At 32.3% G+C, this 15555-nt stretch overlaps 1 protein-coding gene across 2 annotated transcripts in view; it reads right to left on the reverse strand.

Annotated features, from left to right (window-relative positions):
- The window catches only part of PCDH15 (protocadherin related 15), a 1779889-nt gene that overhangs the window by 37506 nt on the left and 1726828 nt on the right, over positions 1-15555 (reverse strand). For both annotated transcript variants that reach the window (XM_055092816.2, XM_057298896.1), the window contains one exon: positions 12572-12660. In XM_055092816.2, the coding sequence (XP_054948791.1) occupies positions 12572-12660 (89 nt within the window). The remainder of the gene's footprint in view (positions 1-12571; positions 12661-15555) is intronic.

A 15555-nucleotide genomic window follows, 5' to 3' on the forward strand; every position in this document is an offset into this window, starting at 1 on the left:
CCAATCATTTTTGACCAAGATGTGAAGAACATACACTGGGGAAAGGACAATTTTTAATGTATGATGATAAGAAACTGGATATCCATATTCAGAAAAATAAAAATAGATTCCCATCTTTTTCTATGTACAAAAATCCACTCAAAATGGATTAAAAGCTTAAACATAAGACATAAAACTGTAAAACTACTAGTAGAAAATATTGGGAAGAGACTTCAGGACATTGGTGTGAGCAAAGATTTTGTAAGACTCCAAAGAAATATAAATTTTCCAATGAAAGCAAAAATAGGCAAATGGGATTACATTAGGCAGAAAAGCTTTTACACGGCAAATGAAACAATTGTCAAAGAGACAACCTATAGAATAAGAGAAAATATTTGCAAACTATCCAATCAACAAGAGATTAATAACCAGAATATATAAGGAACTCAACAGATAAAAACCAAATAATCCAATTTAAAAATGGGCCAAGGATCTGAATAGACAATTCTCAAAAGAAGATATACAAAGAGCCAATAGGCATATGAAAAAATGCTCGACATCACTAATCATCAAGGCAATGAAAATCAAAATCACAATGAAATATTATCTCATCCCAACTGTAATTGCTATCGTCAAAAAACAAACAAACAAAAAATAACAAATGCTGTAAGGATATGGAGAAGGAGGAACATTTATACATTCTTGGGGGGAATGTAAAATAGTACAGCCATTATGGAAAACAGTATGGAGGTTCCTCAAAAAACTAAAAATAGAACTATAACATGATTCAGTAATCCCACTGCTAGGTATACAACCAAAAGAAAGAAAATCAATATATTGAAGAGGTATCTGCATGCCTATGTTTATCACAGCACTATTCGCAGTAGTCAAGATATGGAATCAACCAAAATGTTTATCAACAGATGAGTGGATAAAGCAAATACGGTATATATATACCATCAAATATTATTTAGCCATAAAAAGAACAAAATCCTGTCATTTGCAGAAACATGGAAGAAACTGAAGGTTATTATGTAAAGTGGAATAAGCCAGGCAAAGAAGAAATATCACATATTCTCATTCATATGTGGGAGCTAAAAAATGGATCTCATGGAGGTGGAGAGTAGAATGGTGCTTACCAGAGGCTGAGAGGGGAAGAAAGATGGGGATAATGATAAGATGGTTAATGGATACAAAAATACAGATAGAGAAAATAAATAAGTTATAGTATTCAACAGTACGGTAGGGAATTTATAGTTAAAAATAATGTGTTGTATATTTCAAAACAGCTAGATAAGAAGAATTGTAATGGTCCCAATACAAAGAAAAATATTGGAGTTGATGGATATTCCAATTATGCTGATTTATCAGTACACATTATATATATATGAATCCAAATATCACATATATCCCAAAAATATGTACAACTAGGTTATATCAATAGTGTATGTGTATACACACACACACACACACACACACAAACAAAAAAAGAATTAAAAAATGAATGCCAAAAATTTCCCTGAATCTGACTTCTTGGTAGCAATATACATATTTAAAATGCAAATAGTACAATCAAGTATGAAGCAAAACAGTATCTGATTATGTCGAGCATTCTCAAAACAGAGAACTGGCTTTGATTGGTCTTCTAAAAAGTGAAAAATATGTTAATAAATTTGGATGATGATTACAATTATTGAATAAAAATTACATTTTAAGGCTGTATTGTTCCACTTTGAATGCTCTCTAACATACTCCTGTTAATGTCTATTTAATTATGTCACCTTTAGAAAAAGTTTTAAAAACAGAAAACTTCTAAAGAAATGTGTTAATATAGCTAATACAAACATTTTATGTAACATATGTTAGTATAGTACCACATACTAATTAATGTCCAACACAAAACAGTTTATCTAAATAACCTTCTTAGAATAAATGCTGAAAGGTTTATTTAACTGATTTTTTTTCCTATGCAGATAGCATTATTTTAAAATCACAAACTAAGGGTGTCAATAAACAATTGGTTCGCTTAACTTACTTATTCTTGAACCAAGTTATTTTTGGTAGATGCTCTAAATTTCAATTTACAGCATTACCTTATCCAGTTACCTGTATATACATCTTCAATTAGTTTCAACTAGAAATTGCATTATGAAAAACTGTAGTGTAAGGTGTTTACTGATAGTTTTATAGCTGGGACAGGTATTTACTCATGGTTGATTTAGCTTTTTATTTATTTTTTTACACTAAAATTATTACAGCTGCCATATTCTCAATTACCCATTTGTCTGTGTGAATGAGTTGAGTTAAAATTACCATGTGATGAGAATTTCTGGTTTTGCATGCTCAGTTTACTCCCAAGAAAAGATGGGTTGGGTTTTTAATTAGGTTTGCCTCCTAAGAGGCAGTGTAACAGAGGAAACTCCATCTGCTGGTGGCTGGTAGACGTAGATTAAAATTAAACCTCCACTATTGTGTCTTTGTGGAAATTACTTAACTTCTCAGAGTTTCAGGGAATTTATCTGTACAGTGGGAAAAGTAGTCAAACCTACCTCAAAGGTCCTCTGTGATAGGTTAAGGAGACTACACCCATTAAATGCACAAAAATCTAACCAATATGAAGTGTGTCATAAATGTTGGCTACCTGTTGTGATGGTTACAAGAACTCTTCAGATTTCATGATTATAAACCCTACTCAGGCTTTTGTTGAGGTAAATGGCTTATATTTATCTAGCATCATAGAGAGTTCCACCCCAAGTGCTTATCAATATTTTTACAAAAGCTTAGCTAAATTAATCAATAGGCATTGCAGCTGGCTGGAGGGATAAAAATACAGGCATACAGTTCCTACTGTTCTGAACTTCTTTCCTCCATTAATACAGACCCACAGGGACTCTACCCAGACCATATCCTAAGTAGTGCTCTAGATGCTATGGAGCATTTTGTTCATTACATTACATGGTAACCTCTCTGTGGTATCCCACAAGATAAAAATATTTTCCTCTAATCTGGAATTAGACTTTGAAAGAGTTCTTTTGTCCCAGAAGAGATATGGTTTTGTTAATTTTGTAACTGAGTCTGTTCTTTTTGTTTAGCTTGTTTGCTTCTTTCACTTTGGCCCTAACAAGATGACAGTCAAGTTTGTGACTACTCTATATGGACTATACAGGCCTTTGCAGCATCTCTGTAATTACTTACTCTTACTCTGATCCTTTCTTTAACTTCTTTCTCATCTGTTTGCTTTATTTTTCTACACTCATTTTTAATGTATTTTACCTTTTTTTCTGTGTGAATCATTGTAAACTACTTCTATTTTTCTTTGGAATAAGGTAGAAAATTAAAACAAAATTAAATTTAGCCTTTAATATTTATTAGACATATATGGAAGCATCTAAAATATAATTTATGACTTTCTGATACAAACGAAATTCTCTTGCATAAACATTTTGTGGAGTTTATGTCTCACATTAAAAAACAGCAGTACAGACTGCGGTAAATTGTGAATAAATTGAAGAAAGTATAGAAAAGAATAATAAATAGGATTAAGAGAACAGAGGAATTGACTCTTGATGATTAAAGTGGCCTCTAAAGGAAGTGATATATCTACCTTGTACCATGAGTTGGGGTGAATTATAAAAATAACAAGCTGTTCAATTTGACAAAACTTCTAGGTTATAAAAAAAAAAAGAGGAGGAAGAGAGGAAATAATTTTAAAAGAAATAAATGTCCACTATGTATTTTAGAGATCTCCATAAAGCAACTGTGATTCAAATGTTTTGATAAAATAATATATAATGATGTCTTTATTTTTACATTACAACTATTTTCTAGTTATTTTCTACTTGGTACAAGCAAAAGATCTGAAAAATAAACTGAACTGAATGATATTTGAGGGGAGAAAAACAGATTATAACACAATTTAAGATTAACTGCTCAATCTTTCTCTGCTTTTCCTCCTAATTTCTAGATCTTAAAGTAAAAACATAAATAAAGTTGGCTGGAAATGTTTTTTTCCTTAGTGTTTTATAAGTGAATTTCACTTTTGAACATGAATAACCCCTTACCTTCAAATCTCAGGAAAAAATATACCTGTATCAATTATTTTTCTCCATCATAAGTTGATAAGAACATTTTAAACACTTTAAAATTTTGAAGCACAATTCAAAGATTCAGTTAATATACTGGTACCTTCATTACGATGATTCATTGTGCATTAATTAATTTTATTTCTTTAATGTATCTTTCGATCATGCTATTTTCTTAAACAAAATAGTTTCCCCAAAATTTTGTTTGTATTATTTTCATAGTGCAAATAAAGGCAACATAAACATGTTTATATTTGATTTAAAACTAAACACATAGTGTTTTTAATTGATCTTCCAATAAAATATATTTTTAATCTGGGAAGATCTCATTTATCTCTTTTTGAAAACAACAATAGCTCAAAGATTTTAAACTTTTTTCACCTAAAAGCAAAATGAAAATGTCCTCAATGTTCATTTATTTGTTTGTTTGTTTTGGCTTTCCATTGTCTCCAAAAGTTTGAATACTAAAAAAGTAAAAAAGATAAAAAGTAGAAAGAATATTGATTCTGACAAAATACACCACCTAAATGTAGCAGCCCTGCCTCATTCTTTAGTTTTTAATCTTTTTTTTTTCTATGTTACTGAGAAGGCATGGAGAAAGTGTGCAAATATGATTTCTTTTTTTTATATTACATCTCTCAGATGGCAAGTGTTAACTAAGAAAGTTGATTTATTTTGTATATGTATATATATTTTTTCCAAACAGAAGCTGTTATAATAGACTATAAGCATTCAGAAATGTGTTAATGAATGAATGAATGACGACCATTAAAATAAGAAACACATCTATCTGAAGCAAACATGTCAGCATACAGGACTCTTTACGGAATCAATATGCAATGGAATCTTAAGAAAAAAAGTCAAACCTACTTGATAAGTGATTTGCTTTTGGTTAACTTTGCTTATAGAAAAATATGTACAAATTGGCCGGACGCGGTGGCTCATGCCTGTAATCCCAGCACTTTGGGAGGCTGAGGCAGGCGGATCACAAGGTCAGGAGATCGAGACCATCCTGGCTAACACGGTGAAACCTCGTCTCTACTAAAAATATAAAAAATTAGCCGGGCGTGGTGGCGGGCACCTGTAGTCCCAGCAATTCAGGAGGCTGAGTCAGAATGACATGAACCCGGGAGACGGAGCTTGCAGTGAGCCGAGATCGCGCCACTGCACTCCAGCCTGTGTGACAGAGGAAGGCTCCGTCTCAAAAAAAAAAAAGAAAAAAAAAGAAAGAAAAATTTGTACAAATTTGGAAAATCCAAGTCATACAAAATTAAAAAAAGCTTACCTTAATATACGTGAAATATATTATCAGAGACAAAACACTAATTATTGTGAATTTGAGCCATTTGACAGATGATTAATCCTTAAAGTAAACAATTTACTCATATTGGGCTAAGATAACATTCCTCCAAATAATAACTAAGAATCCACGTAAAATAAAACCTTTTAACTCTCAAAAATAGAACAGAACTGAAAATCATGGAGCACCTTTGTTTATAATCATCTTTGTTCCATGTGATTATTTCAATACTAAGGTTTTGGAAACAATTAAAAATCCTGCCATATTTAACTAAAAACAGAATTTTAAATCTGTGCTTTTTCTACATTTCAAAGAGTTAAGCATTAAAGATGCTACTGCAATGTGCACAAGGATTATTATAAAATAGTAGCTTTTAATTGTATAATTGCATACTGGGGTATCTTCAATTCTGTAAAGAACTATGATTTCTTTAATCATAATTAACCTAATGAGTTAAAGACAAGTCATTCTTCTTGTAAACAGAGGTTACTTCTCTACTAAATAATGCTCCAAATGAATATTTCAAAAAGTAGCAAATAAATTTTCTTTCTGTCAAAACAATGAATTGCCAAGGCTTTGAATAAAGCTTAGTCACACTTAACCTTTTTTTAAAGAATAGTAAATTATACCTTGAATAATAAATGTAGGATTTATTATTATATTTCTGGTTTGTATTTTATTTTTATGATCGCTTTCAGTTTATTTTATAGCTGTTACATTCCTATTACAGAAACATTATTTTCAAAAATTGTACTATTAAAATGGGTGTGCTGCATTATCTGATAAAAATTAAATCATTCATGGCAATTCTCTGTTGATAATATCTTCAACTCCAACTATATCTTTATGCTAAGTATGCTGAGAGAAAATTGGCATGTAATAGACAATACAGCAATTTAACTGTAGAATGTGGCAGCTAGGGACAAGACTACATAACAAAAGAAACTCTTAAGGTATCTAGTGGCTACCATATTGAACAGATGGGTCTAAGGACTTTCCATCTCACACAGAATAAAATTTGAAATCGTCCAAGTGATCTATCAGGTCCTAGAACTGATTTTCTACCATGATATCTATATTTTAATTAGCCAAGCATGGCTCTTTCTCTGGGTTTTCATAACTGCAGTTCTCTATCAGGAATTGTGCCTCTTCCTCTCTCATAGTCAAACGACTTTTTCCATCACTTAATATAGATGTCTTCTCAGATTTCAATTTATCAGAAAGGCTTTCTTTAACCATCCTATTTAAAACAGCACCTCTCTTCCAAAATTTTCTACTTGATACTTGTATTTATCTGTCTTTATTACAGTTATCATTACATAACTTAATATTACATATTAATTTATTAATATTGTTATTTTATATGCCATTTTTATGCAGTCGAATAGAAGCTCCATGGCAGCAGGGACTTCACATTGTTCACTGATAATCTCCAGTGCTTACAATCTGTAACTATTTATTTTTTAACTAATAAATCCCCAGCTCTAAGATACAAATGCAAAAACTCAAAGAGTTTGATAGACTGGCCCAAGACTTCCTAGCTAGTCTTTGGTGGTCTGGGAAATGAGCCTAGGTTCTCTGAAACAAAAAGGAGCTCAACTTTTCCCCTTAAAACCAAGTTTTTATTACATTGATTTAAGAAAATGTGCTAGCAGTTAGCATTTCATAGGTATGCTTCCCGAGAGACCTTCTAATTCTCCTCCTAGAAATATATATATATATATATATATATATATATATATATATTTACACACACACATATATACATATATACTATACAAATAAATAAATTCTATATACGTAATATATATCCTGGCTACATTTCTAATGTAGGTTTTGTAACCTTAATTCTAGGAACTATAGATTGATTACACAGCACATTTCAGGTGCTACATAAATATTTCATAAAGTTGAGGCTCTTCCTCATCAAGTCAGTAACTACTTCAGTAAAACTCTACTATAATTGAATTTTCATATTTTATTCAGAAGGTAAGAGATGGGTTTGAGCAACTCTGAGAAATAAGTTGTCAGCTCCGATTCATACAAAAATACTCTAACTCAGTGTTTCTAAACTCGAGTTTATAATTTTCAAAATATCTCTTTTATAGATGCTTAAGGATTTAAATTTTAGAACCACAGATTCCTCTTATTTGAGTTTCATGGCGAACTGGGAGTAGAAAGAAGTTATAAAATGCAAACATTTCATAGTTTCTTCTTTAGACAATTATTTGCCAATTATTTGTCCATTGTAGTTACGTGTCCCTACTGTTATTCTCACAGCTGTTTCTCCTATACCTTAATTTTAAAAAAAGTAATTTAAAAAACCACAAGCCTGACAAAGAGGTGAATTCTAAGATCAACTTAAAATACGTCAGAGCACAGATATTCAAGGGTATCTGTAGTGGATGCAGATCCTCACTGGAATTTGTTAAATATATTAATCTAATTAAAAAGGTATATGTTTCCTTACTTAGGGGAATTGGTCAATTTTATAAGCTTAAAATCTAAAAAGTAGTAAAAAATTTTCAGTATAGTCATTTCAGCTGATTCAGTGAGGTAAGGAGTAATCATTATAGCAGCTAAGATTTATTACAAGCATTCCATTTTCCAGGTACTGCGGTCTTAGCTATCAAAGTGTACTGATCTTTGTAAAATCTGCTCCATTGTAAAATGGATATGTCAGGTCATTATTTTTCCTTTCATCAAGTGTCCTCATTTGTACTGATTACATACTTACCAAGGAAACTTTATATTTTTGCCTAAAATATTGGTCTACCAAAAAAAAAATGATCACATGACATTCCAGTTTTCCACTTCATCGGATAGGGATGTCTCAAGGGAAATATAGAAATGGCTTTGATGATAACTAACTTGTCACCTAAGAATGTCACAGGGAATTAATGTGTTTACTGGTCTCGTCACTAGAACAATACATTCTTCTATTTAATTAACTATTTGGCACCCCGATGGCTACCTGAGTTATGTGTGTATTTTCATCACTCACCCCAGACATGGATAGGGGGAGCGCTGGGGCTTCACAGTGCTGACTCAGGACTTACAGTTCTTATCACTACCACTTCCATCTACTAATGTAGGTTTCAAAAAGAGATCAGAAATATTTCTGCTTAAGAAAACTCTAAATTTACATAGGTTTTAAAAAAAATCTACAAAATGAAATCAGACATGGAAGGGACAATTTCTTAAACAACTAGTGTTGAAAAAATGGAATATCTATATGTAAAAAAAATAAGGCTGAACCCTTATCTTACACCATATACAAAAATTAACTCAAAATAGATTAAAAATCTGAATATAAGACCTCCAAACCATAAAATGCCTAGAATAAAACATATGAGAGGTGTTTTGTAACACTCAATATGTTTGTAACATATTGAATATGACACCAATAGCACAGGCAACAAAAGCAAAAACAGACAGATGGACTACCTCTGACTTTAAAACTTTTTGCCCAATTAGTGACACAATCATCAGGGTGAAAAGGCAACCTATGGAATAGGAGAAAATATTTGCAAATCTTACATCTGATAAGGGATTAGTATCTAATATCTAAACAACTCCTACAACTAAACAACTAAAATAAATCAAGTAACCCAATTAAAAATGTGCAAAGGACTTGAATAGACATGTTTTTAAAGATGATATACAATGGCCAAGAGCACCTGAAAAGATGCTCATCATCAATAACCATCAGAGAAATCAAATCAAATGACAATGATATATCATCTCACACATTAGTATGGCTACTACGTATAAAAAAGGAAAAAGAACCAGAAAATAAAAAGTGTTGATAGGAGGTTGAGAAGTTGGAAAGCTTATGCACTGGTGGTAAAATTGTAAAATGTTGCAACTGCTATAGAAAACAATTTTCTTTAAATTAGAACTACCATATGATTTAGCAATCCCACTTCTGAGAATGCACTCAAAAGAATGAAAGCAGGATATAAAAGATATATTTTAATATTTATGTTCATAGCAGTATTATTCACAATATCCAAGAGGGGGAAACAACCCAAATGTCTATTGAGAGGTGAACAGATGAACAGAATGTGGTATGTATTGAGAGCTATTCAGCTCTATAAAGGAAAGAAATTCTATCACATGCTAAGCTGTAACATGGATGAATCATGGGAATATCATGCTAAGTGAAATAATCCAATCACAAAATGAGAAATACTGCAAACTTCCACTTTTATGATGTATTTAAAGTAGTAAAATTTATACATGTAGGAAGACAAAAGGGTGTTACCCAGAGTCTAGGGGTAAGGCTGGAATGGAAACTTGTTTAATGGGTACCAAATTTCAGTTGTGCAAAATGAAGAAGTTCTGAAAATCTATTTTGAAACAATGTCAATATACTTAAAACTACCAAACTGTACACTTAAAAATGTTTAAGATGGTAACGTTTATACTATGTTTTTTAATCACAACAAAAGGAATGGGGCATGTATGTGCTGCTTAATAAACTGGCAGATTTATATTTAGTTCTTTCAAAATCAACTTGAGATAGACAGAGGTCTTTATTCCAATTTTCATGAAGAGTAAAAGTGGCTCTAGGTGCTAAGTAGCTTGTCCAGAGGTTACAGAGCTGTAACAGGATCTAAATCTCTGTGTCTGAATCCATAATCTGCATTCCATTACCAAACTATGCTTAATAAATAAAATGTACAAAACTCCTAGCCACTCTCCACCTAAGTCTACTGACTTTGAGCTGCTAGCTCCATTTATATGGAATATTTACCATTCACCGAATAGTCATACTTTCTATTGTCCTAGATACATTATATAATTTAGTTTTCAAAATAATTCTATATGTTTTATTAGCTCTTAACAAACAGTGAAACTGAGGTTGAAAAGATTAAATTATTTGCCCAATTTCATGTTTTAAATCCAAAGTTTTATGAAGTCAGAGCTTCCTTCACAATGATACGATTCTCTCAAGACCTGAAGGTTACCTGATTTTTCCTATTCATATCATCCTATCTACTTAAGAAGCATTAAAATCTTATAAATTCCTGCAAAACTATACTTTTGCTATTTTCTTTTTCAGTTTGATAAATTTTGTCTCAAAATAAAGAAAATGGCATCATGATTTGCTTGTAAAACGTCCTTTCAATAAAATGTATCAAGTGTCTGCTATATAACTGGAGTTATAGAAATAAAACACAAGTCTCATACATTCGTAGAGATAATATTCTAGTGGAAACTGACTATAATAATAACATTAGATAATGCTTTGTAGAAAAATAAACTAGAATAAAGGGTTAAAATTTGAAGCTGGGTATCATTTATTACATAATAGATAATGGAATCAGAGAAAGCCTGTCTCAATAGGCTTTTATTAAAGCAGCTAAAAGGCACAATTCTAATTATTTTTAAAGTATAATCAGCTATTATTTTGAAAAGGCTCAGTGTATATAAACTACTTCTGCAGAAATAAACAAGACATTGTACAATTGATATTCCATGCATAAATGTTGATAACCATCACCCTCATAAAACAATTTACATGACACCAAAAGGTTAAATTTGTGAACTATCCTGAAATAATTGTTATGAATCATATATGCTTTTCTTATGGGAAAATCACGTATGCTTTAATCCGTGCCTACTGTATTTTATTTGGCATATAATTACTAAAAGTTTAGTTATCTGACTCTTTAAAGCTTCTTCTGGCAAGCTGAAGTGATGATATTTTGCTAAAGAGACAAATTGACAGTGACGATAATTGACCTCTGTCAAACTGAAATCAACAGAAGACACAGAAGAACAACCTAATGCAGGCAGAGCTTAAAACCTAGACGACGGGTTGATAGGTGCAGCAAACCACCATGGCACATGTATACCTATGTAACAAGCATGCATGTTCTGCACATGTATCCCAGAACTTAAAAGTTAAAAAAAAGGTGATATGTATATATATATATGTATGTGTGTGTGTGTAATGAAATAGTATTCAGCCATAAAAAGGAACAAAATAATGGCATTTGCAGCAGACTGGATGGAATTGGAGAACATTACTCTAAGTGAAGTAACTCAGGAATGAAAAAACAAACATCATATGTTTTCACTCATAAGTGGAAACTAAGCTATGAGGACTCAAATGCATAAAGATGATACGATGGAGTTTGGGGACTCAGGGGAAAGGGTGGGATGGAGGTGAGGGATAAAGACTGTACGTTGGGTACAGTGTACACTGCTTGTGTGCACCAAAATCTCAGAATTCACCATTAAAGAATTATTCATGCAACCAAAAAAAGAAAAAAAAAGTTTAAAATAATGGCAGCTAAATTAGGGTAATTAAGGGTAAAATAGTAAAGATATTTTAAACATCTTTTACAGTATCAAAATATAAGAACTGCAGTTTAATAAATAATCACAACTAGATTGGAGTTAACTATAACATACTCAGCCATGGTGAGTCTACACTGTTAAGGAGGCAGAGGGACATGCCACATATTTTACAATAATTTAAAACATATATATTGCTTAATATTAGTCAACTTTGTTTTAAAAGACTAAGCTCTAGGCATTTAGACACATTGCTTTGAGAAATGACATATTTCCTGGTCTGGCCAGACTGCTTTTTGAGTAAATTGGAGCCACAAAATCAAGGTATATATTCAATCCATGAATGTTATGATTTCTCATATGCAGCATTTTGAGGTTCTGATACATCAAACCATTCTGAATAATAAAATCTCACATCTAATTTTTATCCTTATTTGAAGACACTCTCAAAATCTTCACATATTTCCAATTAGACTTTGAGAAAACAGTAAGCTAAATTATTATTAAAACACTCTTAAACTATATGTTTAATCTGAACATTGTAATGATTAAAATGACCCACTCAGATTAAAATTGTGGTTGTTCAAATACTGCATGTTATTATTTATAAATGAGAGTCAACAACGGGTACATGCAGACATAAAGAAAGAAAATAATAGACACTGAGGGCTCCAAAAGGAGGGAGGATGGGAGGGGCATGAGGGCTGACAAATTAGCTATTGGCTACAGTGCTCACTGTTTGGGTGGTTGGCACACTCGAAGCCTAAACCTCACCAATATGCAATATATCCATGTAACACACCTGCACATGTATCCCCTGAATCTAAAATAAAATTTTAAAAATACAGTTAAAAATCATGGTCATATAAAAATAAATATATAAGGAGACAAAATCAATTACTCTGTAAGATCTTCTATCTTTTTTTCCACTAGAGTAGGAGGCACATTGGAAACAATGACTTGCATATCCAGCTGATTGACCACGGAGACCTGAAAGAAGAAAAAACAGAATTCATTTAATTTTTACTCACTGAAATTTCCATAATCAGAAAACCCCCACATTACCTCTTCCCTACTATGCATAGACACAGTGGTTTCTGATTTTCAAATTCAGGAACAAATATATATATTTTTTTAATTATACGATCTACACAAGCGGTTGGAGACTAACTGGGGCAGACTGAGCATGAGAAACTATTTGTTGTATACCTAGAAATTAAGAATCCTGAGTGATTTCAATTGTTTTTGGTTTTGTGTTTGTTTTATTGGTTATTTACTGAGACATGAAGGGTGGCATTTTTTTTAATTTGATTGTTAAGGAACACCCAAGATAATGAAAAATACGTTTTATATTTTACAAGTCTTGAGAAATCATTTATTCATTATAACTAAGAATCTGAGATATAACTGGTTAGAATAATTCATTCTATGAGGTCATCACATATAGTTTTCTTGTCTATTTAACCAACTTTAAATTTGTGTAGGTAGAGATATATATTTAGAACTTTACATATGGGTTAAATGAGCTAATTTAATGGCTGTTGATAACTTATGTATCATTCATTTAAAATCTACTGAATTTCTTCTATGTTCCTACATTTGAAAAATAGAAGAAAAATGAAAATATTTATTCTGTGCTTACAACATGGCATTTATTCTTTTCCTCAATATTCTACAGGTTTAACTCATTGAAATCTATAGACAGAATCAGGCTGTTATTAATATCATTTTGATTTTAAAATAAAAAAACATAAATTGAGGATATATTTAATAACTTAATCCTAATTAAATGCAGTCTGCCTTACACCAGAGCTTGTGCTCTTTACTATTATCCAATACTGATACAAAAATTCTAAAAAGTCATATATTATCATGCACATACATTTACACACTATTAAAATATAAATGCATTTGTACCAGATCATAAATTGAACACTCTGAGTTAGGCATATTTAGCACCGTATCTCAATACAATCTACAGTAGGGAGTAATTTCATGTTGCCATACATTTTTTTATGGGCTCCAGATTCTTTACATATAGAGACCCCATTAGGGGTCACAAACTCAAATGCCTTCAGGAACCAGGCAGGTAACTTAAATGAGAAAAGTAGCCAAAAGTATGAAATGATAGAAAGAAGTGTAAGTAACACAAATCCAAGAGCACATAACTCAGCTGAAGAGGTCAGCTACTACTCACCTCTAAGGAATATTGCAATGTGGGAAACAAAATCCAGATTTCCTAGATCTTTCAGTTTTTCAGGAAAAAAAGAAATCCAAAATATTATGTAAAATGTTTGCAACTAGTTAGAAATCTATCAAACCATTGTGTGAGCCTGATCAATCATGTCTGAAGACTGTATTAAGACAGGAGTAGGTCTGATTATTACTTCTGAGCAAGCAGTTTATGCTGGCAGTTCTAACCTTGTACCCCTAACCCGTAATAGGTGTCTGGGACCAAATGACTAAATTTCCCTTCAACATGTAAATGAGTCTTGATTGTCTTTTTACAAAACACATCTAACTTCACTAGCAAAAGGGATCATTACAGTTTTTGTATCACTTTGTCTTTTCTTATTGGTCTTGAGTAAAAGAGGATATAGAAGTTGAAAAGAAATATTTTTTGTTTTATTGTTTTTGAGTTTTTAGCAGTAAAATTACATGATAAAAATTTCTAGAAGTATGTATATGAAACTTGTATAACTGTTCCCTCCCTCCCTCCCCTCCTTCCTTCTTTCTTCCTTCCCTCTCCTCCTTTTTTTCTTTCTTTTAACATTGGGCCAGAAACGGTTAAAAAAATTTTTGATAAAAATCAAACCGCCCAGAACAAGTAGTAACTATAGGGTGTTATCCCAACAAGAAGTATAATCACTAGGCCTCATTCTCTGTTCCCTGAAGCTCCCATCATCTCCTCTAACTGCTGGACTCAGAAGTACTGGAGTCCTGGCCTCAGGACAGAGGAGCTTTTGCAGTGGGACTAGTGCTGAAGCACTTCCTAATTCCACCATCTGTTGGGAGAAAGCTCCTGGACCATGATGTGGGTTATGGATAGGGTGAGTAGTAGGGAGCATTAGCAGGATACTGGAAAAGAGAAGAAAATGAGTAGGAGAAAGAACTCTTTATTACTGGTTCTTTCAGTGGAGAATTGTTAGGACTGTGTGCCCTGTCAAACTGTCCTCTTCTCACATGTCTGTCTCCTGGCCTGGTAAGCACGTGCTTCAACCCACCTTTTCTGGCTGACAGACTGTTACAGATCCCTACTATTAGTATCCCTCAAATTTTCCACTGTCTCTTATTTCCCTACATTCATCCTGCCCAGGCCTTCAAAAATAGACCCTTCATTAAACTGTCTTCAAACTATCTGATTCTTGCAGCATAGACTTAAAATTAAAAAAAAAAAATGTTTCACATGTGCATGAATTTTCTGCCAGGTCCTTACAGGTATAGATCCGAAAAACCATACAATCAGGTGTCAGGCTGTATATACCAGAAATCAGTCACACTTCACAAATATTACATATGATGTGAACAAAAACAAAGGTGGGAAAGGAACTAAGTAGTAACTAGTGGAGGATAGATTCAGCAGCCACAGAGGAAGACCAAACATAAGCCTTCCTATCTTAGGGTAGAAACAGGATTTAATCAAGGAAATCTCCTGCTCCCAGGAAGGGGATCTACATTGTATATACCCAACAGGATTTCAGAATTGGCCTGGACAATTCCGTATGTCTACCATTATTGTCCTCTTCAAATAGGAATTTCTATTGGATATTCTGTATTTTTCCATCATCTATACTGGGTCAATGTGTTTGCTGGATCACTAAAACATCAGGAGTTCCCTCTAGACCTGATAAAAAGAACAGCATGACATCTGAGATCCACGTGTTA

This window comes from Pan paniscus, chromosome 8, assembly GCF_029289425.2.
Source record: "Pan paniscus chromosome 8, NHGRI_mPanPan1-v2.0_pri, whole genome shotgun sequence".
Classification (NCBI taxonomy): domain Eukaryota; kingdom Metazoa; phylum Chordata; class Mammalia; order Primates; family Hominidae; genus Pan; species Pan paniscus.